Genomic DNA, 18,053 nt, shown 5'->3' with positions numbered 1-18,053 from the left:
AGTAATCTGAAATTTCGTTGTGGGTAAAAGCTATTACCTCCGTTTCATATTATCTTTTTTCTAGTCTTGTCTAAATTCATTCGTTGATATATATATATATTAGATTCATTACCATCCATATGAATCTAGACAATGCTAAATCTAGGCAAATGCTAAAAAAATTACAGAGAGAACCATTCATATTCTTATATGCATATGAAAATTGCAAATTCTACCAAAAAAAACCTGTAACTAATGGAAGTTTGCCCAAAGCTTGAAATTGCACGTGGCTGTGTACATCCATGTGGGACGTAGAGGCCAGATTGATATGCATCATCTAAAAGGGCATCGTGTACCTGGCTTTGAACCAGTTCCTGAGAAAATCGTGATAGAAAGCTAGAAACTTCTATACCAACCATGTCACCATATCATCCTTCATCATAATATCTCAGGCTCTCAGCATTTGAATTCAGAACTAACCGCAAGGAGTTCAGTTCAACTTGCCAACCGAAACATCGGCTGTAGTCAGATCACTAGATCAGCAGCATCACAAGTTTCCACATAATGTACAAAATTGATCTTGCAAGGCCTACATTCACGCGTCACAACTGAATGAACGATAGTGGGCATTGCAAATGTTGCACTAGTTTACTACTTCAACAACGGGGAATGAGGTTAGCCATTTGAAGTAGCCGGCTTTTCCATACTTTCAGTCTTGAGCATAATTCACTTCTTAGTACCACAAAAAAGGGCAAAAGGATCTGCAAAGGTAAGGTCACTGGTGAGGGCTTCTCCCACGATAAGTTCGCACAAAGCAGAGGAAAACAAGGAGTTTTGTTAAAAACTTATAGAAAGTACACCCTTCTTGGTGTTACATCAAACAATCTGAGACGCTAAACGACAAGCTAGAATACTTAGCAAGATTGAACGCTGTCAAATGCTGACAGTGTTTTGAAAGAATAAAACTTCAGACATGATATTCTTGTCTTGGTACATATGTACTAGGAAGTTTCCCATCCTATACAAGGTAGCTACATTTTGGGCCGGACGGAGTAATTCAACGATCACATAGGACAGTAATTACATGGACAGTTAACCAATGAAGTAAAACAAATAAGCCATTTGTAAATGAGAAAGAAATACAGCACTGTAATAAATTTCTACTGTGGTGATAAATTAAGATCCAATGAAGGGTTACATGAATAATCTATGCCTGCAAGTTGTAATCGTTCCTATAACACAGTTATGTGGAAATACAAAGTATTCTATTGGGGCAAAAATTTCTGCATGGAAGATCATATATCTGCATGTCTCCCTGCATAAAGGAAATTCACTGCATGTTGACACTGACAACAAAAGCTGAGTGATATAATGACAAAATTTCATCCCTTTTATACAAAAGGTCCCAAAGAAAAACATTAGTTTTGAGTTAATTATGATGGCTGACCTACTAAGAGCGGTAATAGCCTAATAGGTCATCGTTTTTAATTTTAACACCAAGTCAGAAATCTATATGAAAGGCCACGCAGCATAAGCATAAATGACAGCAAGAATGAATATAAAATTAACTGCATGTAGAATGCCATTATGCAAATCAGGTGAGAACAAGAATGCATGAGCAGGAAGCTCTAACAGCAAGGGATAGTAAGCATGGTGTTTTTACCAGGTAGATCAGATAATGCACATCTTCAACAGTCAGCTAAAATAGCCTCGGCAATTTGAGGATCCGCAAAGGCAATTCTTAGCTCTAGTAGAACCAACACTACTAGATTCACATCCGATGTCACCATAGTCATAAGTCAGCTCTGTCATGGGTGGAATATGCTTCAGTGCAAAGAACATGATGTGTGGATAGCTATCCTCTCCATGGTCAAATTGAACTGGTTGCCAGAAGGTGTTAGGGTTGCAACTGTGGTTCATGAAACGTGCGACATTTCCCATTTTCTTTGCACTTATCTTGATGGGAAGTGGCTCAAAAGTCTCAGCTGAAATATTTATGCTTGGTTCCCCTATCAATTCAGGTCCATAATTCCATTTTAATGTCTTCTCACCAGGACAGACTGTTTGGAAAAGATAGTCATCTTCACCATCCAAATTAACTTTAGTATCATCAACAACCTCACCAACAAATTCACAAATAAATGACCCAGCACGTATAGGATCCCATGAACGAAGACCCCAGCCTCGATTTGTGGTCCTGAAAATCTCAAAATGGATCCTTACTCCCTTTTGGGATACCCTATTGCGACAATTGAATGAACACTGGCAAGATTCACCACATTCATATACCATAAGCTTGCGACATACAAGCAATCCTGATGAACTGTATGGTAAGTCACCTCCATTATGCTGTGCGCAAACACAATTGTTATCACCAGGTAGACAAACACTAAGGCATCCGCAACCCTGAAACGGTTTCATTGAACTGAGTGGCTTCAAGTATTTGACCTGAGTAATATAGTTGAAGTGTCCTGGTCCTTTCTCACTGTTAACATCATTGATAAGACACACTGGGAGATTTTCAGCACCAGATGATAGATCAGGGTGTAAAACTCCGCCTCTAGCAGTTGGATTCTCTACCCATCTCTGGGAACTTTTCCAGATTGCAACTGCATCAGGTTGTCCTGGCTCTCGCTGCAACTTGTACTTGAAACAACTGATCCCAGTCTTTGTTTTCTCCTTCCATGACTCGTGAATCTTATAGAGACCATCATAGATATACACCTTCCCAGTCAAGCAAGCTGGATCCTTATAGCCCCGTACAACCCGGATCACATTCTTTCTGGACAGGCTCCTCTCAAGAGCAAGGTTACCCCTCTCAAGCTTCTGGTCATGCCTCTCCTCACTGTTCCTGCTAATACCTCCAGAACCACTGTAGACCAGCGTATCTGTATCATCGTCATCATTCTCATAAACACCTGCAGCAACAATACATATTGCTATAGAGTCATCCTCATCACCAAACTTGGCATTCATATAATCAATTCCACCCATGCTAGGTGCATGCAACCCGATAATGCACAGTTCCATCCTGAAGTAGAAAATATCCCCTACTTCTACTCCAGGGATAGCTCCAATCCTCTTCCCAGTGTTAGCCCTGAGATTACTGGCCAACATGATGGCACCAGCCTTCAGGTCTGCACGTTTGCTAGTCTCTTGTGTCTCATCCAATTGAAGATGCCTACGCCGCAGTGCCTCGAAGGTCATGAGAACCACTTCAACAATCTCCCTGGGATCGCTGGATGGAGGCATAAAGGAAAGATCATTGTCATTAGCAGCCTTCCTAGAAGAGGACTTAGGGCGTTTCTTTGTGCCATTGGATCCATCAATTCCCAAACTGTCGCTCATGTTATATCCACTGAGATGAGATGGCCTCTTGATCTTCCTCCCAGATGTTGATGTTTGGTTACCAGTGTAAGGCTCATCATCATTGTTATCATCGTCCAGTGATATAACAATCGGTTGTGTTGATTTGTAGGCTGAAATAGGAGTGGCTTCAATCGGCTCAGTCGCACTGGTGCCTATATTTGGAGTCCCATTTGCAGCAGATTGGCCTCTGCCGATTTCCTGATCACCAAAAGCAGCAGTCTGGCTGTCACCGGCACCCTGATCACCACCAGCATCAGGAACACCGAAAGCGGCAAATGACCTGATCGCAGGATTGTTCCAAGCACCAAAAGCCCCTGAAAACTGCCCAGCTGGTGCAACAAATACCAACGGTGGGGTTGTCGACCGGTTCAGCACATCAACTCCCAATGGTGCAGGGAACATTGGAGCCAACGTCCTCAAGGGCTTGACTTCCAGCACATCTTGATCAGGGGTAGGCATGAAATTTGATTCCCGGTTCATCTTGACTAGAATCAGATGAATTCCTGCACGAAGAAATCATACTTGATCATACCACATCACCGTTTGCCAAAATGAACAACTTTTTTCCAAGAACCCCAAAAAGAACAATAAAAAGATAACCTTTAGCATTTGCATGCGAATTCTCTAACATCTATTTGCATAGTTAAACTTAAAAAAAGAGGGAACTTTGATACATGCAGGGGCAAACCTAACAAGGGGACATGGGGGTTCAGCTCAAGCCGTAAGTTTTATCTTTTATTTCCTTTGGAAACGAGTTGGTACTAGTACTGCACCATGCATCAAAGAAATCCGGCAAAAAAAAAAAGAAAAAGAAAGCAGGATATGCTAACCGGAGGGAAAGAAATCAATCAAGTCAAGAACCGGCCCATGGATTAGCGCGGAAGAAGAGGAGTTAGGTCTACAATCAACGCGAGAAGAATGAATACCTTCGGTTCGATTCGAGACGAGGCGACAGGGAGGGTCAGTGGAAGGAGGATGCCAGCCGCGTCGTAACTCTCCTAACCTGCTCGCTTTGCCCTGCGCCCGCACGGCGAGCAGGACAGGGCTGGAACGCGAAGGAGAGGAGCGCGCCCCACTCCCGGACGGCTCGCCGGCCGCGCCGTGCGAGGCGGGAGGAGGAGGAGGTCGACGGCCGCGCGCGCCCCGCGGCTCAGACAGGAACACGCACAGTGACACCGGGGGGGGGGGGGGGGGGGGGGAGCAAGCGGGCGAGAGTAACAAGACGATGAGGAGGGGGGCATTCGGGTAACTTTATTTTCGCAGTTTTTAGCTTTTTATATTCATCCCGGTCACTGTACTGTACATGAGCCATCGGGAAAGCCGAACTTTCTATATTCATTTATTGAAATTAGTTTCCTTCCTAAAGAGTTGTAGCAGGATAGGCGAGTAATAAAGCGTTTTCATGATATTCTAGATATTACTTATGAATTGTGTTTTATTTTATTTGAATAGTACATTTTTATAAAATGATAGCATTTTCACGACATTCTAAATCGTGTTTTGGCTATATGTTTCTAAATAATTAATATCACATCATGCACCCCTCTGTATCAAGAAAATAAACTTCGAGAATGAACCAGGATATAGTGTATATCCAGATTCATTCGTAGGCGTAGTTTTTTCTTTTGAGACTTAAGGAGTAGGTAATAAAGTGTTTTCACGATATTTAAAATCTAGATTATGTATTGGACTTTTGAAGAATCAGTAGCATAGCATGTAGATATTTAAGCATTCACGATAATGTTGAGTGAACCATCTAACGTCGTAACCACCTAACACCGGTCGGTAAAGGGATAACTTTATGCTGCTAGGAAAGATCAAACATGATATCCCTAATTTGTTGAGCGACCACCTTTCCAATCGGTACTATTGGATCATTGAGGCTAACTTTTGTGACAGACCAATGGACGAGTCTTGCACCAACCTAGATATGAAAGGAAAGACTTTCATACCAATGAAATTAAGTAGAAGGTTCTTGAACCTAGCCCGGCTAGCCTACAAACTTGTGGTGCTAGCCAGGTTTTTTCTCACCAAGCTTTCTTTTGATGTCTGCAACTAAGGACTAGCCTGAGTTGAGTATATCTTTGCATGCCTCCATTAGCTTTTAGGACCCATAGAAATACAAGTATTTGGGATGACGGAGGAGCGTGGAAACTCTTGGTATTTGCCTGCAGAAAAGGAATAAGCTCTCGATCGATAGTCTTAAGAGTGAAGCACACCCTATGCCACATTTATCGCTACTTTTGCTTCCGACTACTCAATACTAAACTTTTTATGTTAGACTAGATGATTTCACATTTCATGCATTTTAGACCACCTTACTTTCTTGCCTGGTCCAACCTTGCTCTTACAAAAGGTGCAGTGGTTAATGTGCTCAAGGTTATTAATGTGCAAAAACAGAAGATTGAAGTGATCTAATTTACAAGGTAATTTTTTTTGTCTAAAGTACATAGATGGATAAAGAGTGGACTAACGCAAAACTACTGCCACACAAGATTAAAAAAATATTGATTACGTGCATTTTGGCTATGAAAAAAATATTGATTATGTACATTTTGGCTATATAAGGTCAGCTATCGATGCTTACAAGATAAAGAACATTTCAATCTCTAGTACTACTTCCATCTTATACTTATACTGTAAGATGTTTTGGTTGTATTTATCTATCGATCAATATATATTGTTTGCATATATGTCTAGATTTATTAGTATATATATTGAAAGTGCATCTAGCCTCCTAACTGGTTTTTGGTTGATCAATGATAGTGCTATTAAAGGACTAATAAGCCAATTGAGATCTGATGTAGATTTAGATTGCGAAAGGCCGAAATGTTTTGCAGGTTTTACATTAAGTGCTTCAAGAAGACTTAGAGTTCTCTTTGAAGCCATTTTTAGTTCTCTTAAGTCTTAGATGTACCGTACTATTAAGGGAAGCTGCAAACGTTATTCTTTTATATTCATAACTGCTCAAGATCAATAGAGGCGTTGAGTTTTTCTTTCACTTTTCGTGTCTGTTAGGGATGGACCATCTAGTTGTGGACCGGACAGTCCAATCATCTATCTCAGTAGACTTGAAGTGCTAACCAGACCGTCTGGCTGACCTGGCCGGACCATCCGGATGTTGTGGCTTCCAACGAAAACATGACGTATGACAACATCTATTTAAATCCACCTTTGCTTCTAGTCGTTGGTTGGTCACTTACCTCGAACTAGAGCTATTCTAAGGCATTCCTAAGACCTTTTTGCACCCCCACCTAGTTGCTTGAGCATCGAAGTGACTCTTTAGTGGATCTAGGTTTTTTGGGTTGACTTTTTCATGTGTCTTTGTCTGGAGCAAATCGTGGATTCTATTGGGCTGACGTTTAGAGCTTGTTACCTTGGAGGATATCCTACTAGACGGTTAGGCGTCATCCGGTACCTTCCAAACTCGTTGTGGTTGACTCGAAAAATTTGTAAAGGCTTCACTTTGTCTCCAGAAGGAAAAGAGATAAACTGTCTCCTAGTAAGCATAGTAAAAAAAACTGGACCGAAGGTTGGCCCGCTCTGGCAGTCGGTTTACTGGTCGAACCGCTGGGTCACATGTCAAACCGCATGTTTTTTATTTATTAATATTATACTTAATATATATTATTTTGATATATAACCATCACAAATTAGTAAAGTATGTATAAATAAACCAATATATCTATTATTATATGGCTATAACATAAAAAAATAAATATAGTATGCAACCTAATAAATTTATAATACAATATTGCGGATGGATTAAAAAAACCGGTCTAATTCTAAAAACCTGATCGGTTCACCAAAAAATCGACCGGTTAATCGGTTTATTACCGGTTCGATTACATGGGTGTTCTTTGAGAGGAATCGAGCCACCGAGGTTGTCGGTTCTGGTTTTCTAGGTTCAATTGTTGGTCCAGGTCCAATTTTCTATGCTAGCAAGTTGCAGAGTAGAGAAAATCAAATTTGTGATTGGATTGATCGTTTGACCTTGGTTTTAGTGGCCGGTCTGTGATCAATCAATCCAGATGTGTGGATTTGGATTCGTGTGTTAACTTTGTGGTTGTGAGATAGGTGATGAAGAGGATCGAAAGGGATTTGACTCTTCGGAGTTCTTCAATGGAGGGTAGAATTTTTGAATCTAAACTTCAGGAAAACATCCTTTGTGTCTTCTTTTGTGATTCTGCTTTTCCATGTTTCCTGCTTGTGTTGGCCTTGGTATTGCATATATCTTCTTAGCTTCTCTATAGGTCATCGTGAAAACTGAATTCCTTGAATCCATTCTTTTCAAAGCCAGAGAGTCCGGTGTTCCAAACCGAACAATCCAACTAGCTGAGCTAACCGAACGATCTGGCCTATCTGACCAGACAATACGATAGTTTTAACCGTTTCTTTAATTGTTAAGTGTTTTTAAGAACGTCTATTTACCCCTCTAGGCAAGTAATTTACATATAAATCTAGTTAATGCTAAAAGTCTTATATTATGAAACATATGTTGTAGATTAGATTGCACCCCATGTTAAAGTTTTGCAAACTTTTAGATTTTCTTAGAGAAGGCTGGAAATACTAGGGCTTTGATATAAAAAGCTAAACACCGAGCAAGGTGAAATTGAACTCTCAAAGTGATTGTGTTGGCTAATCACATCGTTGTATGCCGTCACATGGCACAAATCGTTGCAACATGCCATTAGTGATGTGGTTGGGTCCCTTGTATGAGCATAATGTTTCAAGGCCTCACATGCTTTGCTAAGAAAACAAGTTACGAGAGGATATAAGGGCATAAGGTCATGCCCAATGTGTGAGTCTCATCCTCTAGCTAGGATCAATGCCATGTAGAAGTCAAATGTGGCTTGAGTAGAAAGGGAGGAGAAGGTGTTGTCCGAACATCCGAAAGAGATGAGGAAGAGAGAGAGAGAGTGTGCACCTTGTAGCATGCGATGCTACCTGCCGAACGGAAGGACCCCAATCACCATCGTTGTCACTGCTGAGCCATACTTGTTGCACAGGCCTAACGACGAGATCCAACTTACCTACATTCACAACTAATCTCATCAGTTATGCACCAAACCCACCAAGCACTTGGGGATCAATCGCCGCCGAGGCCGAATATGGAGGAGAGAGTGAAGGTGATGACTACTAGAGATGGAGGTGTGCCCAGAGATGTTAGGGGATGAGGGTGAGGAGTTGACGATGACGGGCTTGAAGGCAGACAGAGATTGGTTTGGGATAGAGGTGGTGCCGATAGGAGAAACTCATTGGCGAAGATGGGCGGGATGGAGGAGCTGCTGATACGGAGAAGCTTTGTTGATTATTGGTATTGGTGTCCTAATGGTGGAGAGGAAAAGTTGGAGAGGGTCTACATAGGAAAAGTAAGAGAGAGAAATAGAGATGGTTAGGTGACAAGTGGGACAAGGGTTTGGATACAATTTTATTGATGACTCCATGGGTTGTACTGCATATTTGTTTGTAGAAACATATTTTAATTAATTATGAGTTGCAGTAAAAAAAATAAGGGACTAAAATATGGAATTCTTGTGGGCCATTATGTGGAGATTGAGCCTCATCTTCAGACTTATATTAAGCATAGAAGCATAGGTGAACTATCTTATTAACTATTAAAAATAAATTTATGGATAAAACTTTTACATATATGTTCATAGCACTCTGAAAGCAAAGGCTAGAAAATAAACTATGATGAAAAATCATCAAATCAACTTTAAATTTAAGTTTTAAATTTAAATATTGGTTTATAAGCATAAATACAAGGGAAAAGATGAGGCTGGCAAGAGAGTGGTCTCATCCTGTATGACAAACCATTTTCTCTCCAAACCACATCATGAGACCATCATGCATTGCTTATGCTTTAAGGTGGATATAAAAAAGGGCTTTTTTCTAAGCATATATCTTCAATATCAACAATTTAAATTTTATATATCTTCAATCGCAACAATTTTAAATTTGCAAAACGGAATTGTTCTATTTTAGTCTACAGTTCCAGACAACTGTGGGGTTGATTCTTCTCAAATTTAATAGCTAATGCCATCACAACTATCACTGCCATTTGGCTTGTGTATGTCTGGATTTACCACAAATTAGTCTCCAATGTCCACCGAGACACCAAGTTGCTTGCCATTCCATCATGACAAGTAAATCCTGAGACAGGAAATATTAGGACTCACGAAGTCAAAAAACAATTATGTACAAAGAAATGAAAAGTTAAAATGCACCAGAGCTGCAAGATAGCTTTTCTTTGAATTTTTTTGAGAAATAACATTATTTTAATGGAAAATCGCAAGATTAAAGGTTATCTGTGGAAAATCACAATTTTAACACCCTGTCGAACAGTGGATATTCGATTTGGACCCTATCGAACTGCTGCTGTTCGAGAGGGGACCCTATCGAACACCCACCGTTCGATGGGGCCCACCACCTGGCGTTGAGGGGGCCTGTCGAACTGCCAAAGGTTGACAGGCCCCCCTACTTCCTCAGTCGAGCGATGCGGTGTTCGACAAGCACTTGTGGAGGGTCTGTCGAACTGCCATAGTTCGATAGGGAGACCTCTAAAATTACGATTTTTCATGCATGACCTCTAATCTTACGATTTTCTATTAAAATAATGTTATTTCTAAAAAAAATCACTTTTCTTTAGCTGGTGCTGCAAGATAGATTTTTTTTTCTACACTGCTGAATCATTCTAAGGTGATCCTTGAGACCAGTCAGAATAACACTTGCTTCCACTCTTCACCTCCTGCGTGTAGTGGTCATGCTTTCCCTCCCCTTGTTTACATGCTCAACTTCCTCCTAAAGAGATAGTAATGCTTGCTACCAATACCAGTTTTCCTCGACTGCGCTACAATCTGAATCCATACCACCATCCTATGAAGGTTGCAGTATAGAAGGTGCTAACAACTATAAGATAAAGGGGATATTTTGAAACAAGAAGTTGTTGCTGATAGAGAACAGATACTAACATAATATTCAGGTTCAAATTCACAGAATCAAAGCGGCTGTAGAAACAAGAACTTGTAAATGCCCTTCATAAGTTGCTGGACCATATCGGCAGTACTGTCCTCAGCATATCTGCGACAGTGGCATCGGCATGTGAATCAACACATAAATTCCTCTGGACACAGCCTCTGTAGTCTGCAATCAAGGTAGTGGAGGTCTCTGGCCAGTGAAGAGTATGATATATTGCCTCTCCCCGGAGAAATAGTAGTTCATATATGCAAATAACCTACAAATATTTCTGGTTCTATCTTTCTCACACCTCTTGTGCACAAGGAATGCAAGGGAACTGGTGCCTTTTACTCAATAAACAGAACCATACATTACATATCAAATAGAGGAAGGAATACATGTTTCTAAAACTGGACTTCTTACTACATGACCAGACTCACAGGTCCTAGTCATACATCCAGTTCTCACATGGCACTAGAAAAAAAAAGAGAGAATTCATTGAATCCAACACCACAGGTCAGAACACACAAGACTCACAGAACTGCCAAAATCATACCAAAGCATATAGCAAGAACACTATAATGAGGCAATGTTAGTGCGGATCAGGGATATATCAGTTCAATTCCTTTCATGTCCCATGAACCCAATCCCAAGGATGAAATTAACATACTGATGTTCACATCAGGAAAATGATCCGATATAGAATGCTTGTCGTAATGGTCGTAACTGTTCTTCTATTTCTAACTTCAATGGTTAAACAGATGAAACTGCCAGCTCCATCATAACAGTAAGGCAGAAATGAAAAGATATTTCAAAGCTAATTCGATCTTAAGTGCTTTAAGCAACCCAGATATGACACATTGAACCACACAAGCATAGCGCATTAAAAATGGCAAATCATGGAGACATTTTGTAGCATAAAACCATAAACTGATCATTGCAAATGTTAGCATGCATTTACAAGCTGTTAGCATGATCTATAATTACATATCAAGACCTATCCAGAAAGCTCCGCTCCGAAATCTAGAGCCCAAGCTAATCAAACAGATCTAACAAAGAATTGTGTGACATCTCTCAGGCGAAATCCTCTAGAATTACAACAAATTGTTACAACAAATTGTTACAACAAAATCCCTCAGCTCACAACAGCGAACCAATACCAACCAAAGAAAAAGGAACCGCGAAATGGGTAAAATGTGGAGAAATCAACTACAGGATGGAAGGGAGGTGCAGCGGGCGCGCACATCAGAGGAAGCCGAGGAGGACGGCGGCGCCGAGCACGAAGAGCCAGACGATGTGGACGAGCAGCAGCGCCTGCCCGGAGACGGGCGCCGAGCCAGCCCCGACCTCGCAGTACCCGCGCCGGGCCACGCGCGCGCCGGCGCAGGCGGCCTCGGGGCAGCCGCACCAGTAGGTGACCCCGTCGGCGCCGCAGACCGGGTCGGGCCGGAAGCACCGCACGGGGCACGACGGGGCCTCGCCTCCCCCGTCCGACACGGGGGCGACGCAGGGGTCGGAGGCCCCTGCCTCCGACGCGGACGATGCTAGGGTTTGCGCGAAGAGGAGCGAGAGGGACGCGACGAAGAGGGCGAGGAGGCGGAGGCGGGGGCGGGCGGTCGGGGTGCGGGAGAGCGGCATGGCGCCCGCGGCCGGCGGTCGCCGGCGAAGGGGCTGGAGGCCGAGGCGCGGGGGTTGCGTTTGGATCTCACCGCCGCGGCGTGGAACGGAACGGGTCGGCGTTTGGGCAGGAGGCCCCCGTCGCCCGAACGAGAAGCTTCGGGTTGGCTGAGTTGGTGGAATGGTTTCGGTGCGCGTAAGCGCGTTTGGTTGGACTTGGAAGGATCGCGCGGGCGAGAGCCGCGAGACCGGGAGACCGGCCGTTGTGTGGGTTGGCCGGCCGGCCGTCTACTCGTTTTGTTTTTCTTCCATTTTTTTTTATTTTTCACCGTATCATTAGCGATCGATTGCATCGGAATATCAGATTACATCCAGCAATCTAGCGACGTACTCCGTTTCTGATTGCATGCCAAACCCGTGATACCATTCTGATTGCGTGCCAAAAACTATTTCGCGGTACCATTCTAACGCATACATGTCTAGATGGATTCTTATCTTGCGGTGTAGGGTAGAGGTTCTTCAGTTTGCTCACCGGATTATTAATCAGATTATTTACTCCATACTTAAAACAAACAATTCTCAAAAAATTGCATTGTTTAAACCACATGCTCTAAGCAGGTTTATAATATACAATAGTTAATCTGTCCCTACAAAAAAATAGGTAATCAATATTTCATCAGGTTAGAATGCATATGCGACGTCTGAGATAACTAAGATCGAGGGATTAAGAATTATCGGAATTTTTATAACTGTGCGAGGATATAAATGATTGAGTTAACGGTTACAAAGTGAAATATTACTTTGAAAAAGTCATATAAAAGAACTTTAATATATAAAATTTTTACATAAAACATATTATTTATGAGCTTGAGAAATGTGGCTACGAAAATCCACAATCCAATAGTGGAAACAAATGGACCCTAAGTGCATTTACAATGCAATGGCTAGAATGATATCTATAGAATTAAATGTGGTGTTACATAGGATAAAACATGAGTGTTAAAAGAAAGATGAGGAAATCATGTTTTGCAGGAGAAATAATTTTCACATTATATCTAAGACTTTAACAATAACAGGAGGGTAGCATTTAATTCAAATGTGGTTTAATAGTATCTATGTTCTTTATTATGTGAAGGATATGGAAATCATTGCCAGCGTCTTCATTGTGATTACCCCTCCCTTCAACCAAAGTGAAAGGAAAAGCAAAACCAAGCAATTAATTCATCAAGAGATCAGGGACAAATTCAGTCAAAGTCTGATATCCATTCACTGTTTAGCATCAAACATTCCATGAATTTAGTACCACAAGTGCATGCCCAGTTTTACACTGACATAAAATCTGACAAACATAGAACGAGATCCTGTGTGCCAGTAATGACATCAAAGATTTCACCAGTGGCCAAACATAGAACGAGACTGGAGATATAGTCGGTTTCTCTTAGTCAGCATCCATCTCCTCAAGAGCTGCCTGAGCTGCAGCCTTGGCATGCTCCAAAAGATCAGCAGGAACCTGTATACACAATGACAACTGAGCAAAGAAGTTGACAAATATATGGACATAATATTTTAAAGAACAACACAGCACCTTCTGATGCTGACGATTTGATTCGTCACAGATCCAGCTCAATTCCAACTCAAAAGCCTTGTCCTTAGCTTCATCATGTACTCCATAAATGCTGCACAGAACAAATTATAAGAAAGTAAGACAAGAATTTTTGTCAGACAAGAAGCTGCTTATTCAGGTCTGTTAGCATAAAGTATGAAGGTATGTGGATAAAAATAACAATATAAAGAAACTCAATAGGATTTCTAAAGATTGGACATAAAATATATCAAATTAATTGTTTTCGTCTGCTTTATTCATTATCATCAGTTAACAGTTCATGTGAGCTAGTTGTTTACCTTTAAAAGAAGAATCTACAATGAAATATTCCAAATGATCATGTAGCCAACTACTTGTATTCCAGCACAAGCCAAATGATTATACTACCGCCGTGTTATTTTCTTAAATGGCGTCTAGGACATCCAAACAATTCCCTATGCACATGTTTGATCACGATCCTTTTCTAATCATATGTATTATAGAGATTATAAAAAATATACCTACACGAGTTTATTTTTCATGAAAAATCTATTAATGTCACTTACCACATATGAAATCTTAACATTTTGGCATTTATTAGTGAGTTAAGATTTTGAGGTTTGATTGTACATCTTCTGACTAGAATACCATTGGACATAGGGACTAGCAAATCGGTCCCATGCATGATGATGCATTAAAAAAAACAGTATGGCCATTAGGATGGCACCAAACATATATGAAATCAAACAATATAGAGCAATATGAATGCAAAAAAAAAAAAAGTAGATGATATGCATTTAGTCAAATGGAAATAGTGCAAAATTTCATGAACACAATTGTACTATTATGGGAAAGAGCATTCAATACATACATTTTTGCAACCTCCACAATGCCTTCCCGACAGGTAAGCTCAGAAAGCTTCAACTTCTCTATCTCACTGAAAGAAAGCATTCGAAGATTTGGAATCAGAATCATTCTGATGACTATGATGGGTGCAAACTGACTTGTGGTTTAATACAGAAGATATCCTAATGCTAACAAAAAGAGCACCCAAGGAACAATTTGAAGCTGACAAACTTACGTTTTTGCAGCCTGTCTTCCTTTACCCAGTGCAGCACCAAAGTATTTCTGTCAAAGATTCAGCTCAATGAATATATGCTCGGATCACCCAAGGCTCAATAAAAATATGGTGTGGAATGCTACTAGGTGCATCCATGGAACAACTTGATTGCAAATAAAAGAAGTAATTCATGTAAAGAGGAAAAAAACTAAAACGAAAAGCATAAGATGAGTTTGACTTCTTGTGTGCTATAGTATAAACTTACGTATGAGACTCCTGAGGGTTCGATCATGTAGAGCTGCGGCCCATCCCTATCATAACCTCCAAGAATAACTCCACAACCAAATGGCCTAATACATGCAAATAAACAATAAAGTTAGAGCCAACCACACAAACAATAATGCAAACCATGTGACCAGTAATATTGCACCAATTATGTAAAGCACCCTACCTGAGCCACCAGTAGAGTGTACAAAGATGAACATAACTTGCCACGCGATCTGCCAATTCTTTCACAGAAATGGGTTCACCATAGACCCTGGTACATCACAGCGTTAGAGAATAATTGTAAAAATATATCTGCATGGCCCACAAGTTTATGTCGTACTTTTCATAGCTGGCAGCCTCCGATTTTGCTCTTGAAACAATTTGCCTGCCATCTGCAGCTAAACCAGCAACGGCCTGGAAAAAGTTACAATTAAAAGAACAATTTATTAAAGGGTTAAGTGGAAGACAAAATGGAGAAAAGGAAGCCTGATGGACAACAATACCATAATACTAATGAGAAATGTATCTTAGAACATAGAGGTGGAAATACAAAAACATATAAACAATATACCTGCTTTATTCTTCATCAATTCTACTTATTTTACATTGGAATAATAATACATTTGAGCATCTGTATACAGAGAAGCAAGATGTTACCAAGCCAGAGTGGAAGTGCACTGAATGGATCCTCCTATTAGATCCCTCAAGCATCATCTTCGAAGTTACTAGCTTCTCCACACCCTAAATAACCAACCAACAAATGTCAATCAAGCACAACCCTTTCAAATTATCTATTGGTTTACAGATCAAACACGGCCAACATTACCAGGACAATTCCATCTTTGCACTTGATCCCAACAACAGTCCTATTAACAGATATTAGAACATCATCACACAATTTAAACAAAGAAAGGAAGAAGTGGTAGTAAAAAAAAGGGAAGAGAGGTAAGCAGTTAAACCGAACCCGCTGTTGTCGACAGCCTTTGTGGCGTACTCAACCTGGAAGACACGGCCATCCGGAGAGAAGGTGGTGACGGACAGGTCGTATCCTGTGCCTATGCTGCTCATCTTCAATTATCGTGCCTTCTCTACTCCTGAAGAAAACACGAAAAAGCCCTAAAAGAATTAGCCGTGTATAATCCACACAACCAGTCAAAACAGCATTTCATCCCATACGCCGCTCGGTAACGCATCAAGGAAGAGCTTACTGCCCATCAAATTAACCAAATTCTTAACTAAAACCTACACAACAGTCGCGAGGGGTTCTCCCACTACAGAGCTCCTCCACACCACCATGGCCGCGGCGCATGTACACTAATCGGACGTAGTACCTCACCACGAACAGTTCGATTTGGAACAGGTTTCCCGCAATCAACAACAGTAGGGACCAGAACGAAATAGATCAGGAGCGAAATCGATCCCACGAAATAGCTAGGGCATACCTTACGAATTGAAGTAACCACCCCCTGCGTGTAGACCCCCGATCCACTGCTGGCCGACCCAGTAGAGGGGGTAGAGAGGAGCTCCTGCGGCGGTGCCCGTGCCGGCGGCGATGGCCGAGGGGAGGAGCGAGCAGCAGGGAGGCGGCCGTGCGACTGACGACGAGATCGAGAGAGAGAGGAGATTTCTTTTCGAGTTCTTTTCCTTTTCTTTTTCTTTTCTTTTCCATTTCCTTGCGGGCCAAGAAGAGAGCCGGAAAAGCCCAAAATTACCAGCAGAGCGCGCGTCAGGCCCAAGGCCCGGTGTTCCGGCCCATCACGCAGAGGCCCACCACGCGCGCCTCTGCCCCCATGCGCTTCCGTTGCGGCCCATCATGCACGAGCCCAACTCGGCCTTGCTGAGCTCAAGTCTCAACGAACTGATGATGAGAATTCTAAAGAAAAAAAATAAGGTCACGTTTGTTCTTGGTTAGGATTTCTGTAATCCAGATTATTACAGATTATTAATTTAGATTATTTTATTATAAACTCAACTATGTATATGGTAAGGTGGATAATTTTACTTTAAAGTACTCAATGGTAGTGGGTTTTATCCATCCAATAATACGAAGAAAGCACTTGAGTTTATCATATCACAGTAATACAAGCACTAGATCATAATAAGTTGTCACAGTAATCTAATTGTTTATTTTAGGTTATTTCTATAATTTAGTTAATAATAATATTTAGCTAAAACAAATACTTAGTAGTGATTGTTTAGCTTTTTCAGGAAAAATCCAAACAATAATTTGTAAACGAAAAATAACTTTAAAATACAATTTTTATATAAGGGTTCTTAGCGATAAAAAACAAAGACCGAAATATATACTATAATAAAAAAATCTAGATCAACTCTAAACTTATGATCAAAAATTGCAAGTTTGGTTTAGAACCATAGGTCCAGAGATGGTATGTAAGCTGATGATGAAAAAGTGGAGAAAGTCAAGAGCTGTGAGTCTGTGACACGAACAGGGAGAAAACAATAGAAAACCGTACCTAACCGGCGAATCCGCGGTGCCTACTGTTGCAGCTCAAGCGCGTGCATACGTGATCGTTGAAGGCTTCCTCGAATCCAAATAATCAGAGCTTACGGCATGCGGATGCAAGCAGCGCACCACACTCATCAACTCGATCTGATCGCGACGGGGAAATGAACGCGCAGAACTGGTCACTGCCAAACCCAAACACCGTCGTTGTTCCTGTTGCCTCCCAATTAGACTCTACCTGCTGCAACTACGGTAGACTCACCAACACCCTCGTCTGATTCACAATTTTTTTTTCTCAAGGAGAATCCGTGCAATTCATTTTGCATCTTCCATGAAATGAAACCATGCAAGTTAGACCAAATTAACCGGACCGCTCGCTGGATTGCATCCTTCGGGATCGCGTCGATGAACTAACTGGCAGAATGCAAACGGACGAGCACCGTGCCACCAAAAGCACTCGTTATACCGACGGGCGACGAGCTCGCGTCGCGCAAAGCGAGGTCAAGTCAAGAGGCAAGTGTTCTAAAAAAAAAAGGGGTCACGAGGCAAGTGACGCAGCTCTCGACGAACGGATCCGTACCGAACCCGCGGGTAGCCAAACTAAACTGAACTAATCTGAGCGTTTTCTCGAAGAAAATCTGCAGCTGCATCCCGTGGTCTCCCGCCGCTGACGCACGTACGGGTGATCCTGCCATTAGGATAATCGACGTCCACGCAGCCATGCCGGCCCGCGGTTGTTTTGTCGGAGATCGACG

General features: G+C 41.6%; 3 protein-coding genes across 5 annotated transcripts; all 3 read right to left on the bottom strand.

The window, feature by feature from the left end:
• Positions 1 to 175: 175 nt before the first annotated feature.
• Positions 176 to 4,514, bottom strand: LOC102720563 (histone-lysine N-methyltransferase, H3 lysine-9 specific SUVH1-like). 2 transcript variants are annotated; one of them, XM_006644819.3, is made up of 3 exons: positions 4,275 to 4,514; positions 1,643 to 3,851; positions 176 to 740 (listed from the first exon to the last, which is right to left on the bottom strand). In XM_006644819.3, the coding sequence occupies exon 2, from the start codon at positions 3,826 to 3,828 to the stop codon at positions 1,675 to 1,677; it is 2,154 nt and encodes a 717-aa protein (XP_006644882.1). In that variant the 5' UTR covers positions 3,829 to 3,851; positions 4,275 to 4,514; the 3' UTR covers positions 176 to 740; positions 1,643 to 1,674. The 2 variants fall into 2 exon arrangements, with proteins under 2 accessions (XP_006644882.1, XP_015688272.1); XM_015832786.2 differs by lacking the exon at positions 176 to 740 and adding an exon at positions 771 to 1,294.
• A 4,852-nt stretch (positions 4,515 to 9,366) lies between these two features.
• Positions 9,367 to 12,166, bottom strand: LOC121053256. 2 transcript variants are annotated; one of them, XM_040519887.1, is made up of 2 exons: positions 11,553 to 12,166; positions 9,367 to 9,504 (listed from the first exon to the last, which is right to left on the bottom strand). In XM_040519887.1, the coding sequence occupies exon 1, from the start codon at positions 11,944 to 11,946 to the stop codon at positions 11,554 to 11,556; it is 393 nt and encodes a 130-aa protein (XP_040375821.1). In that variant the 5' UTR covers positions 11,947 to 12,166; the 3' UTR covers positions 9,367 to 9,504; position 11,553. The 2 variants fall into 2 exon arrangements, with proteins under 2 accessions (XP_040375821.1, XP_040375822.1); XM_040519888.1 differs by lacking the exon at positions 9,367 to 9,504 and adding an exon at positions 10,418 to 10,494.
• A 991-nt stretch (positions 12,167 to 13,157) lies between these two features.
• Positions 13,158 to 16,489, bottom strand: LOC102720284 (proteasome subunit alpha type-3). The gene is made up of 11 exons (XM_006644818.3): positions 16,277 to 16,489; positions 15,799 to 15,928; positions 15,661 to 15,700; positions 15,492 to 15,575; positions 15,175 to 15,248; positions 15,019 to 15,105; positions 14,833 to 14,917; positions 14,589 to 14,635; positions 14,379 to 14,444; positions 13,511 to 13,601; positions 13,158 to 13,435 (listed from the first exon to the last, which is right to left on the bottom strand). The coding sequence occupies exons 2-11, from the start codon at positions 15,900 to 15,902 to the stop codon at positions 13,364 to 13,366; spliced, it is 750 nt and encodes a 249-aa protein (XP_006644881.1). The 5' UTR covers positions 15,903 to 15,928; positions 16,277 to 16,489; the 3' UTR covers positions 13,158 to 13,363.
• Positions 16,490 to 18,053: the final 1,564 nt, after the last annotated feature.

Source organism: Oryza brachyantha, chromosome 1, assembly GCF_000231095.2.
Source record: "Oryza brachyantha chromosome 1, ObraRS2, whole genome shotgun sequence".
In the NCBI taxonomy this organism is placed as follows: Eukaryota; Viridiplantae; Streptophyta; class Magnoliopsida; order Poales; family Poaceae; genus Oryza; species Oryza brachyantha.
Note: the sequence above shows the minus strand (reverse complement) of the source record. Positions and strands in the feature narration are given on the sequence as shown.